The 20,947-nt window shown below is 38.8% G+C and overlaps 1 protein-coding gene across 7 annotated transcripts in view; it reads right to left on the bottom strand.

Annotated features, from left to right (window-relative positions):
* The window catches only part of CNKSR2 (connector enhancer of kinase suppressor of Ras 2), a 213,027-nt gene that overhangs the window by 177,047 nt on the left and 15,033 nt on the right, over window positions 1–20,947 (bottom strand). For all 7 annotated transcript variants that reach the window (XM_057419585.1, XM_057419587.1, XM_057419588.1 and 4 more), the window contains exon 2: window positions 936–1,099. In XM_057419585.1, the coding sequence (XP_057275568.1) occupies window positions 936–1,099 (164 nt within the window). The remainder of the gene's footprint in view (window positions 1–935; window positions 1,100–20,947) is intronic.

Raw genomic sequence — 20,947 nt, 5'->3', positions numbered from 1 at the left:
TCTTTATAACCCCTCACATCTGTTTCCTAAAGATGCAACATCAGACTATGCAGCAAAGCTGCTTCATACTGAAAATCCACAAACCTTCTTCTGAAGAGCCTTTCAGCCTACCATCTTTGATTGCCTCTACTGGGATCCAGCTTTCTTAAAGCTGCTTCTAAGGCTTGGAAAAGCAGCATGCATTAAAAATCCACAAAACACCACTTTAGGCAGTAAAGTACATCTTACCAGAGCTGTTTACAATCCTTCCTACAGTGAAGGATGCAGACAGTGTGCCCAAGCTATCACTAATGTTTACAGGCGCACATAAGAGGTTCATTAAGAAGGGTGAAGTCAGCACCACACCTCTCACCAAGGGGATGACAATCCCAGTTATGCATGACACGACCTGATTGAAAAAAAATTACCAAAATCCCACTGTATGCTCCACCAGAAAATATGTATTATTTACATATAAGACAATTATTTCAGTATTTAATCCTTTCTACTGTGAAATAGAAGCAGCTATGTTTCAGCAAACTCAAATTATCATCTAAAACATAATTTGCATGTATCAGTGAAAAATGACATGGTTAATATCAGGACATTTTGTTTGTGAAGGGCAACCAGCACTCAAGTAGCGCATTCACATATATAACTGTTTTACATTCCAAACCAAACCCAGTCTAGTTTTTTTCTGATTTCAGATATACTTTTCTTCTATAAAGACAGATATGCAAGCTTTAAATCTCTGATACCAATGTATTTACAAAGCTCCGTCTTATCAGTAGATATTGCTCTTTATCTTGACTCTGGTATAAAATGCTGAATTGCTCATACATTATGTGTCAGGAGTTTAGATAGTGTTTAGGACTAGCAATATGAACACTGTGAATTCTCAAACTGTGAATGTGCAAACACTGTTTGCTGTCCCCGTTTTGCCCCAAGAAGTTTACCAGTGCACAGAGCAAGTCTACTGCTTCCAAGATAAGCTCCTGATGGCCAATTCTTGTGACTCCAAGATCTTCAAGTTCTTGATGAGTAATGCGTAGTAGCTGGTCACCACTAATCTTCTCTCTCTCAAAGTTCTTTATGTATTGCTGCAGGCAGTCATCAAGACCTGCAGAAAAAGGATAGAAGGGAAGACAACAGTTAGCAACATTTTGTCCTGCCATGGGAAGTAAAAAAAGACTGAAACCAAAATCAAGCCAACAGAGGGTACTTGCCCTATGTTTAAGAGAAGTATTTCAACATTACAAAAAATTAATGCTACATGAAATCTTAAGATTTGGAGAGTTATGGCAGCCATGGTTTTTCAACCTGTGGAAGACACCAACTGTTCCAGAATCCAAAGAAGAGCCCTGAATTCTTGTAGGATAGTGCACTGTGAATGCCTATCTGGTCATCTCTAATAACCGGTATGTTAGCAATGTCTCCATTATATCTGGGATGGGAGAGGAGAAGAGGGAACAATAGAAAGGAGGAAGACTATCACCCTTCTCTGGGTCCAGCATATCAACAGATGTTGTTAACTATTACACCACTGAAAAAGACCAGAAACGAAAGTGTTTCTGCCAGAGACCAATTCTAAGGAAATAATGAGAGTGTGAATATGCTTAATGCCATACATCTAGGAATTATTAGCTGTCAGTGTCTCTTAACCTCACCCCTGGAGTACCTCCACCATGGTAGGTCGCATGATGAGGAAGGGCTACTAGAGATGCCAAGAAGACCAACAGCATCCTGGCTTGCGTCAGAACTAGTGTGGCCAGCAGGGCCAGGAAAGTGATTGCCCCTGTGCACTCAGCACTGGTGAGGCTGAACCTCAAATGCTGTGCTCAGTTTTGAGCCCTTCACTACAAGTTAGATATTGAGTTGCTACAGCGTGTTCAAAGGACAATGAAGCTGGTGAAGGGTTTAGAGCACAAGCTCTATGAGGAGCAGCTAAGGGAACTGGGGTTGTTAGAACTGCTTGTTAATCAAAAGTAATGTTTCACTGTAAAACAACACAATACATGCATAATCAGTGTGATGTACAAGAGGAAGATCTTAATTTCTCTCTTTCTTAGACACCATTGCTTCAGAACATGTCAAAGCGCATGAGTCCTACATATTCCCAAGGCATTTCAGTGGAACCCTCTATTCATCAAATTGCTGCTGTCTCTTACGTGCTAGGCAATGCTCATCATTATCACCAGACAAGCAGCAGTAAAAATCAGCTATTTTTTCTGCCTGACACCCAATAGTAAGGCCATGTAAAATGTCCCAGTGCTATAAGAACTCATTTAGACATTTAAATTTAGGTTGCAAAAGGAAATAATTTCTTTTCCAAATCTTCTTGGATCCACTTTACTTGCTCACACACACAAGATACGATTATCTTGAATTATCTGGTGTGAGCATTCTCGATTTATCCGTATTTCTACGTACTTTCTCTCAAAGCCCAACTTTTCCATCTGTTATGTTAATTGCATGAACTGTTTTATAAGCAGTCCCATGTATAATGGCATTTATTTTTTGAAAAAAATTGAATATTCTTGACAATACATAAAACATTTACCTAAGAATGTATTAAAAATAAGCCATAGATGTGGTTTTGCTAAATGACTATAAAAGAAGGCAGTAAGTACTTTTGATATTCCTGAAGTCCCACACTGCTTACACAGACTGCTGAATGAGAATAATAACATTAAAATATTCAACGTCATCAGGTATCAAAAAATCTCTGAGCTAAGAGACTACCAATACAAATCCAGAATAAGACATGACAGATGCACTTAATAAACACTGACAGTTAATTCTAAATAAAGCCATTACTCTTCCACTTCTTGCTATCTATGTATTTTTGTCATTCAGACGTAATTTAGATGGAGGCATATAGTTCATATAGGGTAAGAAAAAAATTTAAGACAACAAAAATATTACTGACAATTGCTTGACTCACCGATTTTGTAAAAGCTACATCCCCGAAACAACAAAATAATTTAACCATAGATTGCATGACGTTTTCAGAATAGCTTCTCGCAAATACCTCCCCTCGTTCCCTAAATAGAACATCCTTTTAAAATACTTTATTTCTGTCATTCTATTTCTTAATTAAAGAGCAGCAATTGTTTTTGTAAACAGAACTGTGCACAAATAGGAAATAATAACAGTTCGAAAATAGCGGCAGCATTCCTCACCCACACCTTTTATCCTAGAGCCGGGGCAGACAGCCCTGTTTGCCAGCAGCTGGCCAGCTGCTGTTGTGTTCAGATCAACACTAGGGGAGCTTCAGGGAGAGGGCGTTCCTGGCTGATAATGCCATTTAACTTGCGACAGGACAAGGTGTTTCAAAAAACATCAGATGCCTGAGGTTCAAAGAAGCACCCTGGAAGCTGGTTGAGACAGCACAGCTTTCTTAAGAGCACTGTGTCTTTTATGATACTCCTCCAAATCCGGCATCCACCAAACCTCAATGTAGTAAGAAATTTATCTAGCTGTCAAGATCCCATTCGCTTTTACCCTCAGATGCCCTAATATCATAGGATGTCACACAACCCATGTACCACAGGAATCCCAGCAAATAACTCATTTTTATGTACTATTCCTTGTTCCTGGCTATGGGTGCAATTACAGTTACTAAGCATCTAGCAGTCCTGGATATTCAAGAACAGTGGCCTCTGTCCAAAAATCAGGTTCATTATGATATTTGGGGTGCATAAGGCCCCATCAAACAGATTTTGTGATGTCAATACACAAGTAACAGTCTCTTCTTATTCAACAACTTTGCTCCTCACCTAAAATAACCCCAAGATTTATGTAAAGGCACAGATGTTCCAATAAGAAGAGAGCTTAATGTAAAGCTGTATGATGGAACTCCCCTTCTTTTTAGACCTACTATTTAAAATAAACACTATATAATGTAACTTTTTTCTTTTTTTCTTTAAAGATTCCTCTTTTTCTATAGAAATAGCACAGACCTCCAAGAACACTAACTACTCAAGAAGCACCTCCCTGCCCTGCATGCTTTCCACCTGAGCTTATCAACAATGTTATTATCAATGGCAATGTTTCCCAGATGCCCCTATACGCTCCTGGCTAGTTTGACTGGGGCCTAGAAGAGCATTTAAGATGCTAATGCATTGCACATCTTTGTCAGCTGGCATACCCCCGAGGTGTTATGTACAAAGGTGTACTATACAGAGCATTAATAGAACACGAGCAGCTCTCTTTATGAAGTTTGAAGTAAGATCTACGTCATCTGTGAGACTAAACAAATTAAAAACAATAGCAAAAAGTAAAGAAAGCACCTCCAACAGAAACTGCTCAGAACAGTCAGTGCTTTTAACATTAGAAAAAACTTCTCTAGAAAAGTTCATTTCACAAGTAGAATATTCTGAAGATTGTTTTTTTTTTCCCTGCTCCACATTGAGTTCTACCTTGTGTGGGCCAAGTCAGAATTCATCAAATCATTAACAACATTTAACGGCTCACTGATACAAAATCAGGCATACTTCTATGTAATGGATTCTTTTTATGACAACAGCATAGTAGAAACTTATAAAGAAATGATTAATTTTATTTTTATACTCATATGATTTTCTGGAATAAGACTGCATGATGCAGCGCTACCCTCCAGGGAAATCTTCCACACTTGCAATCTCCTAACTAATACCACACTTCATGATCTCTCTGAGGTATTGTCTTATGTTGAAGTGTGTAACAGGTTATCTTTTGAAACAAGCAAACCAATAAACCACCCTGTAATTCAATGTCAGAAAAAGTTATACACATATGTGCTGGTTCAAACTCAAAAGAACCTCTCCATTAAATATATCCTGAGGTTCTGATCCCACAGTCTGTTCCTCCTCTGCAAGCAGTTCAGTCTTTCCTCCTTCTTCTAGGAGACTAAAAAGTATTAAAATAGCCTTTTCTATGTCTAGATCTGAATTACAATTTCTAATCAGCTGCTTAGATATACATGAGAAGATACAATTCCAAAAATACTGGCAAATAGGTAGAATATTCTTCCCCAAATTGGTGTCAAGAGAAATTTTCTTTAAGATTGGAAAACTACAATGAAAATAAGAGAGCTTGTGTGCTTACCAGCCTTCTTTTCCATTTGGGGTTAATGGAAAGATGATGAACATTACTGGTTTAACTATCATACATGAAATTTTGGAAGGGAGTATATTTTTATGCTCCCCTGGTAAATCAGAATGAGGCTGCAAACCGACAACTTGCCTTGGCAAGTCCTTGTTCTGCAAACCCAGCATTTACTGAAAAGCAATAACACATAGACAATACATGGAATAATTTCGCATGGGAGGCAAAGACACACAGCTTTCTCAAAAAACAAATGACAGGTTTGGGGTTTCTTTTTTTCTTTAAATATAAGGCAAATTCATCTTTCAATATGAACACAAAGAGTATGCCCTACCTGAACGCCATCCATTTCACACCTTAACAAATGCAAATTTAAGCAATGGACTGCAACATAGAGTTTAACAAGTCATTAAATAAAACAATTACACTAGAGCTTAATATTACACTAGAGTTTAATACAAATTGGGCATTTATGTAATGTTGTCCTATGACTTTTCAGGTCACAAACTATTATTTACAATACTTTTACCTGAACCAGCATGACGGAAAGGACCACTAAAACATTCAGTGTTCAGAAAAAAAACCAACAAAAACCAGACAGTTGTTTTCTCCCAGCTCACCACTAAATACTCATTAAATTTAAGCCAACTATTCTTAAGGATTGACCACCTTTGAAACTGCATGAGTCTACGTATGTTTCAAAAGTTCAACTGAGTTCCTGATAAATTAAAACACTGCTACAACCTATGTATTTGCACCTAGGCTTCATTAATCCAGAGCTGGTAGGCTACTAGCCTATTCACTTTATTTATGCAAATATGCAAGCTTTGCCTATGTCAAAGATCAAGACAACCAACCAGAAAACTTCCCTGTCTTCCACCTCAACCAGACAGCTGCTCCTGGGCACAGACACTGCAGTCAGCCCAGAGTGAGCAACTCTCCTAACCACAGCAGCTCCTATTTGGGGTACACACTCACATTTCCTCTCCAGGTGAACCAGAACACGAGAGGGGAGGCCAGGAAAGGCCAGATTTCCCACAGTCTGTACGTAGCATTTGGAAACTCTCCATATCCCTCAGTCTGAATGTCACCATGGAAACTAGGAGCAAGCCAAGTCAGCTGCTTTGCCACCTATGAGGCAAAGATATTTCTCCTCTGCCCACATAAGGGATGCTCATGTAAGGGATGCTCACTGCTTCAGGGTCTTCAGCACCTCCTGGGCTTCATATGTGACAAACAGATGTCACAGTTATCAGTGCCAAAAGACGGAGCAAAGAACAGAATGTTTTAAGTATGGTAGATGGCAAATGCCTACAGCAGAGAGGAAGGCTGAAAAAAAATGTAATGCCCCATCCCAGAGGAGCACTGCAGGAAGGACAGAAAAAGAAACACCAGAAGCAGCTTCAGGAAAAAAATTATATTTAAAAAAAATTATATTTAAAACTTGGGGGGGGATAATTGCAGGCCCCAGATTTATGAATGGGTAAAGGATTAAAGGAAAAAATAAAAATAAAATAAAATAAAAATTGCCAAGTGCCTGGATTACAAAAGACCAGGACAATCACTTTGTGCACTGTTATCTGCAATTTCAGGCAAAACCCCTCTAACTGCAAAAAGCATTTGCCCTTCTGTAGAATTATTCTCTCTTGCTCTTTACCCTTCCTCTCTCTCTAGATACATATATAACTAAAAAAAAAAATAATAAAATAAATAGTAAAAATTACTGAGAAGATCCAAATAATTATTCTTTCAAGCATAACATGCATATTCATAGAATATCGTACACAATTACATGTTTTCCATGTGCAGTTTAGCTAGATGTATTTTTTCCTAGGAATTTTCGAATGTTCATAGTCAAAACATTAGCTGAGAGGTACTGCTAACCAAAAACTACACTTTTAGGCAACGAAAAAGAAACACAATATATATAAAAAACCACTTTATATGCAGTGGATACATGCTACTTCATCTAGAAAAGCATGTGAAATTTGTAGAATGAAGAGCCCAAAGTACAGAAAAACGGAATATAAGAAGCAGCAACGTAATCCAAATTCAGCCTCTCCTGAAGGTGTTATAAATGCTGAGACCCTGGCTACTAGACCACAGGTACTGTGTACGGCAGTGAGGTAAATAAAGAAGGTATCACACCAGGCTCCTGAAGAGATGCACGAAATGAAGAACTGAAATAGGAGTATATTTTAGACCTTGTTGCTCTGTTCTCCTTAAGGTCCTTGCAAGGAGAAGGGCCTGTAGTCAAAGAAAAAGTCAGCAGTGAACAAGCAGATGGCATTATGCCCGGTGAGAATTTGAGAGTCAAACAGAGTATTAGTGACAGCGGTAGGTTGAAACAGAAGTTTGAGGTGAAAGAAGTACTGTCTTGAGTCACTGTGAATCCTGTAACTAAAAATCAAATCCTGTTTGAGGAATCTAACTCTGAAGTGCCTGCTGTTTCTGTGCCTACCAACATACTCTTTTCATGATCATGAACTCTTATGAGACCTGGATATATTAATAGTATGACCATGCCGGTGATAAATGGCAATTTTGTTCATCAGAAAACTGGAAACACATCAAGACTGACTTGATCATACATGGCTGATCAAAAGCCCTATTTACAAAGGATTTCACACTGACCAAATTTTACACGGGTTTTCTTGAAAAATGAAACTGAAATTTAAATAAGAAGACAGGGAGAAAGAAAGTGTACATGTAGAATAATTGCAAACATGATTTAAAAATACACAAGACCAAACTGAGTGCAGTGGCCAAAATATTTTCAATAAAATCAGTTCGTGCTGTTGGACTACTTATACTCAGGGCTTATTATGGCAATTTAGACTTGTTAATTACAAGAATAATATCCAAAATGTTCTGTTTAGCTGTTGATAAATGTAATCATTCATATTTATCTGGATGCTTTTTGTTTCCATTATACCCATCTGTACAGCAAAGCCAAGTCTTTACACAAGCACACACAAGTTTTGCAAAGTATCTGAAATCTTAAAACATGGATAACACTGCAACAACCAGTGACGAGCTTGATTTCTATGAAATTCAAGGATCAGTGTCCCTGATTATCAATATTGTTCTCAATGTAAAGGTTATAATTATTGTTATATTTAGGACTCATTATTGGATTACAACAACCACATTGTTCAACTACAGCTGTGGCCTTTGCACACAAAAAATGCTGAAGTGTGCTGAAAAGTTAGTGTGGTTGATAACGGCAGCGGAAATCTCTCGCTAGTGAAAGGGAGAAGAGCCAAACAACCCACAGCATCATTAAATATCAGGAATCCCTCAAATGAAGCTAATCAAAGGAATGTATCCATTTACTCCTGATAAACACTGCTACGTCTAACTGCAGGAGCCTAGGGCAGTCACAATGCGGATGGGATGAAAAACTGTGCAGTCACTTGCATAATTCAATGTATAAAATGACAGATTTTAAACTCAGGGTTAGAAGTTCAGCACAACTTGGGAGGAACCTCGAGATAAAGTGGAAATATCTGAACTATAATTCCACCCCCCACCCCACCCCCCCGAAATCCCACCTGTATTCTAAAAAAAATAGGCTACTGGGGGGGGGGGGTGGGGGGGTGGAGAGTATGTTTAAATATTGTATTCTACCAAAACCAGAAGTTCTCCAGTAAGTTGTCCAAGCATTATCAGGATTATGAGACTATAAACACTGAATGAAGTACTTCCTTAAAATTTCAAAGAGGAAATATCATTGTCTCAATTTTCTCCCTACTTAAATCTCTGCCTTCATGATTTTTGAAGCAGCTTTAAAGCCATGAAATATACAATCAAAGCTTCACAAAAAGCAAGAGGAGAAAACAGCATTGTCACTTTACATGTAATAATGTATTTTTATGATAATACAAAAATCCAGCCAGTCTAGTCTTATTCAGAGCTCCACGATGCTAGAGACTGTACAAAGTAATATACAAGGAGACAGTGTCCTGACACAAGACATTAAAGAAATTTCTGTTTCTCCATAAAATTCATGCTGGCTAGCTAATAAAGGCAGATCCCTCAACAGCTACTTTTATTTCTACTCTGTTTGTTTCACTTTGCAGTTTTCTCCTCTCACAATCATTCTCCTTCCAGTTGTTCACACATATGCCAGTTTGCAGAATACCACAGGAAAGGGAAGCCTTCTTGGGTCCAATCATTGTTTAACTTCTTTCTCAAAGTTCTGCTCCAATTATCACACATTAACTAGAATACATTGCAACTATCTTAGCATATAAGCATTTTTCTATCAAGACTACAAAATTAGGATTCTAAATACCATTAAGTAACATGTATTTAGTTTGTGTTACATCAGATACTTTTTTAAATTTTAAATGCTACCATTTCTATCCTCTAAAATGACTTATTGTACAACATCTGTCTGCATCATTAACACTATCGGGATTTGATGTTCCCTAACAACTTGTTACCATACATCAGACTATAAGGAATAACTTTATTAATAATTGTTTTCCCCTAAAATATAAAGCAATTTATGAATTAATAAATTCATTATAAATTAAGAATTTATTTATAAAGCACAACAAAAAACTTTGCAGCAATATCCTTTTGACTTTAGAGTTTATGGAGCTTTCTCTCTGTATCAATGCAAAGCAACTTACAAGATAAGAACACAGCTTATCACCAAACATAATACTGCGGCGCCTGCAAACAAAAAAATTACATCAGTGGTTTACATGGGGAGAACAATCATCCATCTGACAACAGCGTGTGGCTTTATTACTTTTCCGATACACCTCTCAAGCAAGCAGGGAGTGCTAATGATATTAAGATAGGCTGAAGTGAGTACTATCAGGTTCAAGCACACCAGCAATCAAACAGTGCCAGAGCTGGAAAGGGCTAGTGAGGGCACAGTCTGCCCAAAGCAAACCAGCCCTCCATCTGTCCCAGCCCTGGGGCTACAGTTGCACATCTCCGACCCCGACTGCACGAATGCACAGCCCTCTGAACCATTTCATACTGCACAGCAATGACAAACTACCAAATTCTCAAATATGACTGTAAGCATTGCAATTCACCACCATATCCCCTAAGGATGAGAGGCTTTGTCTAAATAGGTGCGGTTTTTGCTTCTTCAACAGTTTAGAAGGGGCTATAAGTCTGAAACACTCTCTCAGGACTTGAGATACAAAAGTCTTAATTTTCCATAGCTTTTCACTGTCTCCCATGATTATCTGCAGCTGTGCTTCACACTAGCACATATGGCTACAGGAAGTGCAAAGCCATCAGATATCCAAGCCTACAGCAGACAGGCAGGAGGGAAAGTTTCTTCAAACTCCAAGTGAACTCCCTCCCGTTCATTCTTCCTTCTCACACGCCCATGCAATTCCCAGGCTTGAAGCTCTCTTTAGCAAAAGTTTGCACAATTCAGCACAGTGTGAGATTTGGGATGGTTTTAGATTTGTGGGCAGAAAAAGCTGTGCATCCCCCTCCACATGACAAAGAAACATCTGTAGCTTAAAATCACTGGTCAAATACTTTGATATGTGTAGGAGTGTCTTGAAGAAGAAAGAGAAAGCTACAGTTCTAATCATCACTTCCATCACTTCACACACTATGTCTCAGTAACCATCTTATTCTGTAAAATACAAATTAATCATATATTAAAGGGGGAAAACAAGTATAATATGTAAGACAGTCAGAAGGTGTTTATTTAAGCCAAGCACGCCCCTGACATTAACAAAGTAAGTAAATAACTATTGGTCGTTCTTTCAAATGCCTTCCCATGTTTGCATTTTTACAGCATGCTTCGAAGCAGCCACATTGAACACACTGTTGTTGTCACAAGAAGGTCATTCCTCTTCTCCCTCCCTCACAAGGGCTAATATATGCTAGTACACAAAATAGTCAAATAAGCACTGCCACGGGCTTTATTATAGTTCTTCACCATGAAAAACAGCTTTGCTGTAAAGAATTTATTATGCCAGAAGGCATCCATCCTTTCAGAGCAAGCTGGAACATTATGTCACAGAAGAAATAATACAACAGTTGTTAAAGCCTTCCTTTATCTCAGTACTTTCCACTGTCTCCCACCCACTGGAGAAATCTGTTAATGGTTCAGACAAGGCTTCAAGATTTATTTGGTGATACCACCACATGGGGTCTGTGGATTTCATGCAGCCCAGCAGCATGGTTAAAAACAAGGCAATTCATTTTGCAACACAAGTAAATATCAGTTTTTGCTACATTTACATTGAACCTCTCCCTGGAGCAAAAGTGAACAAGATACTAGGCATGGATGGGAGTGCTTTAGAGGATGGCTTCCATCCATGCTCCAAATTATTCTTCCTTCTCCTATATTTATTTTCCATCGAATACCACTAAAATCATCCAGTGTTCACTGGCTTTATCTGCTTTCTCTCAGGAAGGGTTTCAGAATTAAGAGAGAAACCATAAAGACATGACCCTTAATTGGACAGAATATGTTCAAATAACTTTATAAACAGCCCTACAAGTACAGCTTTATTATAGTCTGACATGCACAGATCGTATATTAAGTTTAAAACAGTTCAGTTTTAAGCTTCTTGGGTAAGACATTCTGCTTCAAACTATATTCAACATAGAGAGCTTTACATAAAAACACATGTAAAGACAAATTTACCTGCCTGCTCTTCCCCACTCTCCCTCTTGCTCATTAGAAGAGAACACATTCCATAATGTAAAATCTACCATATGAACCTTAAGCCTATAAAGTGGGACTGCAATCCACACAACTAGAGAATAGCAAAATAAATTTGTCATTTTTTCTATTTTCTTTGGCAATGTACTTTTTAAAATAGTGTTATCAGCTTTGCATAAATTGTAAAACCAGTTATTTATTTTTTTAAATCCATTGAAGTGACAACCTAAGTTACACTTTAGTCAGTTTCTCATTTTGTATAATCACTTGCTCATGCAATTTACCCATATGAGCACAAAGCAGTAACTAGGAATTAGACCCTTCGAAGACTGAATTAATCCACAGCGACATATTAGTCTCATTCAAGTCTCATTAATGTTATATCCCCAGGAAAGAGAAATGAACGCTCACATGGAAAGTACTGTGTGCACGCATCACACAAAATTAACAATTTGTTTTTCACTAGTAACTACATAGCACTAAATGAACTACATGAAACCTGCCCCTGAAACTTCTTCCCAAAGGCAGGATGAGGTAGGTACTTCATTAAATACTAGTATTACACACTACACAGATTTGTGCAAAATGCAGCAGTTTAATGCTACTAATGCTTCATAATGCATACTTTTACACACAATTACTTAATGAATTCACAGGCTTAATGCCAGCCAATCCAAAGAAAAACCTGAAATCCCCATGCTTTGCCTCTGTTGCAGGCAACATAGAGAGCCATCGGTGGGGAGGTGGGAGATGCACACCACACTTCCCGAGCAATTCATGTAGAAAGAGGCCAGAAACGTCACAAAAAATGCACTGTCAGCGAGACCTTTACTCATGCCTTCCAGAAGGCAACACAAGGTAAAGTGATGCTCTCTTGTTTTTCTTATCCATACTTACAAACAGCCTTGCCCCAAACCACATGGAAGGCATGGCAAACTAAATCAGAGCTGAAACTTAACTGAAGCTGCAGTTCCACAACCTCTAGAATATTACTGCCATAGCTCATGAGATAAAAGGAAAAAAAAAAAACCAAAACAATAACAAAACACAACCATATTAAGTTTTACCACTGGATTAATTCTGAACTTTGATTTCGTTTTGTGATCTTCATCTTTTATTCTGCAATATCCCTGGCTCGCAGAACTAATTTCTTGTATCAGTCAGCATTGGATAGTGTACCACAAACTCCTTTGGTCTCATTAAACGTGGTTTCTATAAACTTTCTGAACCTGAACTTAAAAAGTGTGGGTTTTGAAAGACAGAGGACATCTTTATTTCTAAGTACCTGCTCTAAGGTATCAAATCCATCATTTCCACCACGATTTCCAATGCTAACCTGTCTGTTGAACACATATTGATAGCTATATTCTAATCTTTCACTGCACCACATGCATCCTACTGCTTATGTATTATTTCAGTTTTTGATTAAGTAACAGTAATATATTAAAACTCTTCAATTCTTTTAGAATCACTAACTTGAACTATTTCAGAAATAGCAGGGCTTTTAATAATAAAATATGCATGAAGTTAAGCACTGACACATAGTAAATGGCAATAATAATGCCTATAAAGCTAAGGCGCAATTTGCCCTTCTCATGACAGGTTCTGCTCTGCTGAAGTCCCTTCAGAGCTGGTTCTCTGAATAATGGTGTGTTTCACAACTGCTATAGGGACAAAAGTGGGAAAAAAAATCTGAAGCTTTAATATTAATACTTAGTATTTAAATTTTCAACTTGTTATATTTTCAAAAATAAAAGCAACAGTATAACAATAGGACACGCAGATTTCTGGGACAGTACTTTTCAGGAAGCAAAGGAACACCAAATTTTAGGGTGAAAATTATGAGCAGGAGATTCTGGAATCTTCTGACTGGAGTGGTTTTGCAACACACCAGCCATCAGCTCAGTCAGCCTGTCCTGCAGCCAGATGACAGGAGTCTTCCCTGAAGACCACTGGCTTCTGCCCAGCTGTCCTAGGCTCCTTCAGCTGAAACTGCAGCATTCCCATCTGCAACCCGCTGCACAAAACAGAAGTACTACAGTTTCTGCACAGCAGCAAGAATCTAGTTGGCAACATCTGAGCACCAGCAGTGCAACCCTTGGTAAATGAAAAACCTGTAACATATCCTGCCATGATGTTGTGACCATAAGATAATTTGACCAACTTGTGGTTACAACCAGATAAGAAAATCTCAACCATGGGCAAGATTTTGGCAAGAAGCCTAACCACCATCTTCAGGAGATGGGCAGGGAAACCTTGTTAGGATTCCCACTTGGAAAACCCATCTTACCACCAAGCTGCGTAAAGACCACATAAGCTTTACCCCATCAATGTCACTCTCATTAATTCCTTTCTCAGCACCACCAGCAGCAAAAATTTTCCTCTGTACACCTGTTACTCTATCAGCCCAACCCAGTCCCTCTCCTCTTTATCTTCTCCTTATTCCCTTTGCACCTAAAAAGGAATGGGAAAGCCATTTTATACTAGCATCCGTTTTTCATCCTCCTCTCTCTCCCTGCACAGTTCCAAGGTCAGCATCATCTGCAGCACGCAGCTTTCTTAAGTGACATAAGCTGTACAGCAGTCTGACAAGAGGCTCAATGATTTAGCTGCTGCATGAGAACTGCTGCTAACATCAGCGAAGCCACCCAGAAAGAGCATTAACAGTTTCACCTTAGTGCTCGTACATGGAAAATCTGTGACTAGCAATGGAGGGATCCAAGTGATCTTCCAAATATCAGCCTGGCAATATTTATGGTGTGCCAGAAACAGAAAGAAAACTATGTTTCTTCTACATAAAAATTCAAACTCTCAGCAGCCTGTAGGGATCCTCCCTCCTTATCAGCAGAGCTACATCTCCATTTGTAGAGAGAATTTTATAATAACCTATGCACATTACAAGCCAGCCTCCAGCAGACAGAGCACTGCTTTGACTTCCAAGCATTCAACAGGAGAGCCAATTAATGAAACGCTTTTAACCCACATTGTTCAGGTAGGGGGAAATTTGCTAACACGTGTCTCACAAAGTCTGAGCACCACGTTAGTGTTGGGCCCATCTTCTCTGACACAACTTGACACTGCAGTCATATGTTAAGCTCTGAAGCATCTGCTCCGTAATAAACTGTTAGATGCTTGCCAAGAGCCGAAGCACTGCCTTTTGGATGAGTATTGCTAAGTTGCAAGCCATAATTTAATACTCATCTGACATTGATGGTGACCCAACATTTAATGGAGCTTAATGCTCTTCTGATGCCACTGATTAAATTACTGCTCAGTAGTCCACTTTCATAATCCACAATTTGCAAGGAAGTAAGACAGATATACAGGCACTGTCTCCTCTCATATCAGTGAATCAGTTTACTGGCAGAGAAAGGTTTCCTAATTGAAGTTATAGGTAAGTACACTACAGTGCATCATTCGTCAGTACAGAATTCTGTTCAGATGCTTTAAGCCAATTATATTATTATGAAAAAGTGAAGCACGAATTATTCCCAAGCACAAGGGGAAAATATGGGTAAAAGCCTTGACCCAGCATGTGCAGTGACTTCATAACGTCCTGAGCACCGTCCAGGAAACTCAGTCCTCTGGCCAACAGGAGTTTCTATTCATTTTCTCCCCACTAGGTTGTTTAACAGTTTGGTCACTGCTTAGACACAGCTGTGCAAACAATCTTTCAATGTTTGGCCTGATGCTATTGAACTCCATCCCAAAATGTCTCTCCCCTCCTTTCTCCACGGAGGATGAGGAAGGCTAATTTGGACACAGAGGATTAGACACTTTTACAGCCCAAATTAAATGATAAGGTCCTAAAGTTTTTGAGTTTTTTAAAATTTTGCTAAGTAAATTAGCAAGTTTAAATGCATATCAAAGACAATTGGTAGCAACAGTACTTGCTAAATTATCTCAAGAAGGCCTATTCCAGTTTTGAGGAAAAAAATGCCCTGTGAATGCCCAAACGTTTTAAAATAATTAAAAGCAAATAAACAAAAGCAGTGAGAAAACAATGTTTTAAAAATGCTGTGGATGAGAACAACTAGTAAAAGTTTCTGAGAGTACATACATTAAAAAACATGCACTTTTTTTTAGCTTTTCAGAAGGTAAACCTTTCATTCCAGGTAAAACAGAGAAACAGTTGTCAGTACACAAGTACTTTTGCTATTGACAGCCCAAAAACATACCACCCTCAGTAAAGTAACTATGGAATAACTACATGCAGATAGAATGCTAGATGCTAACACAATATAACACTGCAGAAATAAAAAAGTCAAAATCATAAAATCCCCAGAATAAGGTTTCTGAGGTGTATGTACCTCAGTGACATTGTAAGTTGTCAAGTATGGGCCTAATTGCTGAGACTGTCCATGATTTTAACTTCAAGCGTATGAATACTCCTACTGAAACTAGAGCAGATCACACTAGAGCTTTATGTGTGAGCTTGTGCACCTTATTAGATGATGAAGCTTTAGCTCTAGCAGAAAGTTGTGGAGGTACTCATGTCTCTCCCTGCTAACAGCTGAGAGGACTAAATAATTTGATTGTTATTATGGAAAGTATAAACATCAGACCTAAGTATGCCCTTTACAGTCCTCTGAAATTAATGTAATTACCTTAGAATATGGTGAAAATTTCAAAACATCAGCTGGTGATAATTAAAAAAAACATACTTTAAACACTCTACCAGACAGCACTAGTATATACAATACATTCCAAAATGAATTCTAATACATATTTACACAACCATAAGGCCTACTGACTTCTTTAATTATTGGATTTTATCCAGAAATGCTTGAATACTGGTAAAATAACTCAATTCCTATGTTTTCTGAATTTGGTCTTCAAGATTGTTCCATGTTAGGTATTAGGAAAAAAAAAATAAATCAAAAAGCAAAACAAAATCAGCATATGTTTTTAACATGCAGTACCTGGTAATTAAATTTCAAGGAGTTAATCTCCACATAGAACCTCAAACCTAACACACTGTCCACATGAAGAGGCTCTCCAGCTCAAAACCTGCACTGAAATCTCAAAAGGCAAAGTCTCAGATGTCTCCTTGGGAGGTGCCTATAATATCTTCTGGTTTCTGAGACCTTAAGACACTTTGCCAAGGATAAACATACGTTTAGGATTCTACAAACAGTGAAGTATATACAATCCTCCTTCGCTTTTCTAAAGAAATATTTTCTGTATTGTCAAGCCCACAAAAATATATCTAGCTTTAGTAATAACTGACCTCTTTGCATCTTACTCTTCAATTTCACCTTTCCCACTTCTCACCACCAAGCCTGCACTTTAGTCAAGCCTGCAGAGATGTGTTTGTTTTCTTTTTCTCTATGAAAGAAGCTAAGTTCCAAGGAGAAGATTCTCTTCTGCAAACCCCACTCTCACTACTCTAAATGCCAACAGAAAAATTTACCCCATTGGCATGGGTATAGGTATTGTTATTCTTGGCCAGGTTTTCAGTTACTTCTGAAAGAAAACTTTACCATTCAGCATTTATGGGAAACAAAAGTTCTGTTTTCCTGCATCTCAGTTCTTCCCAAGACCTTTGGCTGCAGCAGTCATCACTTGTGATCCACTGACTTTCTCCATGGGTGGCTGGGGGAAAGCTGAAAGAAGTGTCTCAGCCTGAAACCAATGCATCAATGCAAGAGGAAGCAACAGCCACAAAAGTCACCTCTCTTCTACCCCCAATTCTCACGTACAAATCCATGGACTCTCCTGCCCATCCCTTGCAGCACAAATATTTTGAGTCCCTCACTGTGTCCATTTTAGCCAGGAAAAACTTGGGTTTGATCACCCCCTAACTCTACCTAAAACCCATCTGACCTCTGCTCAGAGCTTCCCCAGGTGGGCAGCCAGCCAGCCAGCCAGCCACTCCCGGCAAGGCCAGGGAGAAGGTGCAAGAAGCCACAGTGGGATGGATCCCCATGCAATGAGATGCCATGTGCTGCCTTGTCACGCACCACACTGCCAGGCATTGCCACCGGTACAAAGCTGCGTGTGTGCACTCAATTAGCAAAGCTGGCAGAAATCCTCACAGCATGAATCCATCCTGAAGACTTCTCCCACCACAGCCTGGGACAGGTCTTGTCCATTTAGAACAGCAAAGAAAAGGACAGGGACTGATTAGCAAACTTTTACTATTTCCCATGGCATTCCCTTCAGAGTTCCCCAGTATACTATTAAAAATGAGTGTTTCAATCTTTCATGCATTCTGTATTTTTAGAATAAAAACAATTACATGAAAATTATTTTTCTTAAATGCCAATTTTATGCAGAGGAATAGATCTCAATTTAAGAAAAAGGTCCTACTATTACGGACCCCTGAAGAAATTAGCTGTTATGTTTTATTGCTACTTGAAACCTTTTCAATATAAGGCTGAAAACAGTAAGAGACTGTGCTTCAGTATTTTGAGGCTTTCTGAGGCTTATAAATTTTCCTTTAATCTATAATTGAAAGAGCCCCTTTTTGGAAAAAAAAAAAAGTCAGAAGTCTATCCAAAATAACTTCTTAAATAGCTACCTAGTGCTAGGGAAGAAAAAAGCAATTCAATGAATATGTCACTGCTACAGAACCAATGTTGTATCACACTTAAAATATTTCGCTAAATAGCGGACCTTTAGAAGATGAGAAATCATTAATTTCAATCGTGAATAAAAGTATTCACCTTTGCACCAAACACAAAAATGTCAAAACATTTAGAAGCAGTAAAAGAGGATCTTCCGGGCTTCTGAATGACATTCAGAATTATTATTGGTTTGAGATTTCAAGAGTTTAAAAACATTATTTCAGGGAAAAGAAAATGTAATTTGCTTAGGCCAGTAATCTTATTGCTTGAAATTGCTGCATCCCAAGTAAAACTGTTAAAGTACATTTTTTTCACTTAATTACAATTTTTTTTTTCTTTTAAAGCACTGCATTAGTGACTACTGCTAAGAAGAAAAGACATGGTGATTAAACGTTTCATGTCCTTTAATAGCTAATCTGAAGTGCTAATGAGTGCTCAAAACATGACAAAAATGTCAATTGTTACAGAGCTCTCCACACTGTGGAGTGATGAATAAAGTTGACTTTTTTGTTTTGCTTGAGTCAGAATCGGAACATTGCAGACCTGGAAGCTTAAGTGGCAGTTACAGAGAGTTAGCCTTTATGGCAGTGTCATACAGGACTTTGCAGGTGCCTCAGCTCGCACCTACCTACCAAGGAGGCTTTCTGACTTCCCTGTGCAATACACCATCCATACTTCTGTACAACGGCAACCAGCAATCTCATAAACCTATCTCTAATTAAAAACACAGTATTAAACCCCTTTGCTTTCTGCAGATTGACCAAACTGAAAGAGGTTGGTTTGTTAACCAGGAGAGTTTCCTGCGCCCTGCCTTTGGACACAGGCCTGTCTCACGTGCCAGGTAATTTTACACCCAGCAGCAGCCTGGCGCCCACACCAGTAGCTGCCAAAGAGAGAAGCAAAGAAAGTCTTCTTTTAATCCCTCTACCAAAAGCACAACACCTGCTCTTCCCTGTGACCAGCCTTAGTGCATGGTAAATGCCATAAGCATTTGTCATAATATTTTACCATTATGAAATAAAATGGGAGAAATAGTGCATAGTTTATTCAAGACACGTCAGATTAGTTACTTCAGTTTTCTGTAATTTCTATGTTACGTTTCTTTTCCTACCAGTCTTGGTATTTTAATATCATCAATCCTTTTAGGCAGACTCAAGAACAGAAAAGGCTTAGTCTCAAACTGATGATGTCATTTCAAATTTTCCTTGAGAAAGTCCGTAAACACCCATGAAAACATTCCTTTACAAGCCATCACAAATACTGGTGCAAATAAAAGTTAGAGCTTATGAGAATGTCAGCATCTACTTTGACTTTAATAATGAGTACTCTTCAGGACCTCAACCGGTATTTTGAGGATGTTTTAACACAGAGCATACTGTACAGACTCGCCAAATGACCTACTGGTCTTTTTAAAATCCTTAAAAGTCTTATTATGACCTGACTCATAATTGGTAACCTACTGAGCTATATGTACTGAAGCCCCTCCTGCCCTTGTAACAAATGGGTTGCAGATCCAGCCCAAAGCCACAGAAACACCAGGTATCAGTATTTTGTCAAAGATCCGATATTCCCCACACAGCTTCAAGGAACTTGAAATAAGTTTAGTGCTGTATTTGTTTATTTTTCATGAGCACAAATGTGTTTTGTAGTGTCTTGCTTATCATTGTAGCAGTGATAAGCACCATGCAAGATCAAAGTAGACCTACAGTTTATAGCAGGCAAGGATTTTACACCAAAGGATTCCCTTCGGTGTTTTCCTGCTCAAAATCATTTAATCAGATAACCTACATAAAACAAAAAACTTGCAGTACTCTTCTTTCTCCTAGTTATACATTGCCTCCCTCTTTTCATATATGACAAACTCAGTTATATAGAACCTGCATTTACAGAGCCTAAGACAAGAGGCACCCATCCAGTTGGCTTGCCTCTCCCAAAATACCCCATTATGAACTACAAACACTCTCTGTCTGACATTGAGTCAGAACAATGGCAGACCAGGTGGCAAATTGTGACAGCTTATACTACCCAGCCAGAAGTGTGCTCAATTATCACTGGGCCATCAGCTCCCTCCCTTCAAATAACCTACCCAATAATTCACTTCACCTTTTCTGCTGTGCTATTCAGGCTGTGATGTCCCTGGGGATGATTCTCTGCTTAGGGGTGAAGAAAGGTACTTACTCAAGCCCTCCTCCATCCCCTTCTTTTTGGAGGTAGGGGTGGTTGGTCTTTGTGTTTGCAAAAGATGCCAACTTATTCAGTCAACAGGCTCAGCAACAATATACTGAAGAGAAACTTTTTCCCTTTTCAATGTGCTACAGAATCTGCACCAACATGACTACCGACAAATTTGTCAAGAGACTGCTTGACATCTGGGACAAAAGTTAGTGGGGCTTTTAATCCTCAGTCCACCCCACAGCTTCTGGCATGAGAAAAAGATAGGAGGAAAAGCAGGGTATGCATGATTTGTTTAGAAGGTGGCTCCATCTCAACAGCCAATCCAGCTTCCCAGCTGGGTGAAATTCCTCAGACCTCCAGGTCTCAAATCAGGAGTGACAGGTGGCATGGCAGTCTTCAAGTCCCACCTGTGCACACTCAGGTCCATATGGAAGAAATCAAAGCAGTGCAATGAGGAGACCACTGGAAAAATACACAG

Source organism: Pezoporus wallicus, unplaced genomic scaffold (genome assembly GCF_028554395.1).
Source record: "Pezoporus wallicus isolate ANWC-B61680 ecotype Strahan unplaced genomic scaffold, APGP_CSIRO_Pwel_v1 contig_5767, whole genome shotgun sequence".
Classification (NCBI taxonomy): domain Eukaryota; kingdom Metazoa; phylum Chordata; class Aves; order Psittaciformes; family Psittacidae; genus Pezoporus; species Pezoporus wallicus.
The sequence above is the reverse complement of the archived record's forward strand: the minus strand, read 5'-3'. Positions and strand labels throughout refer to the sequence as shown.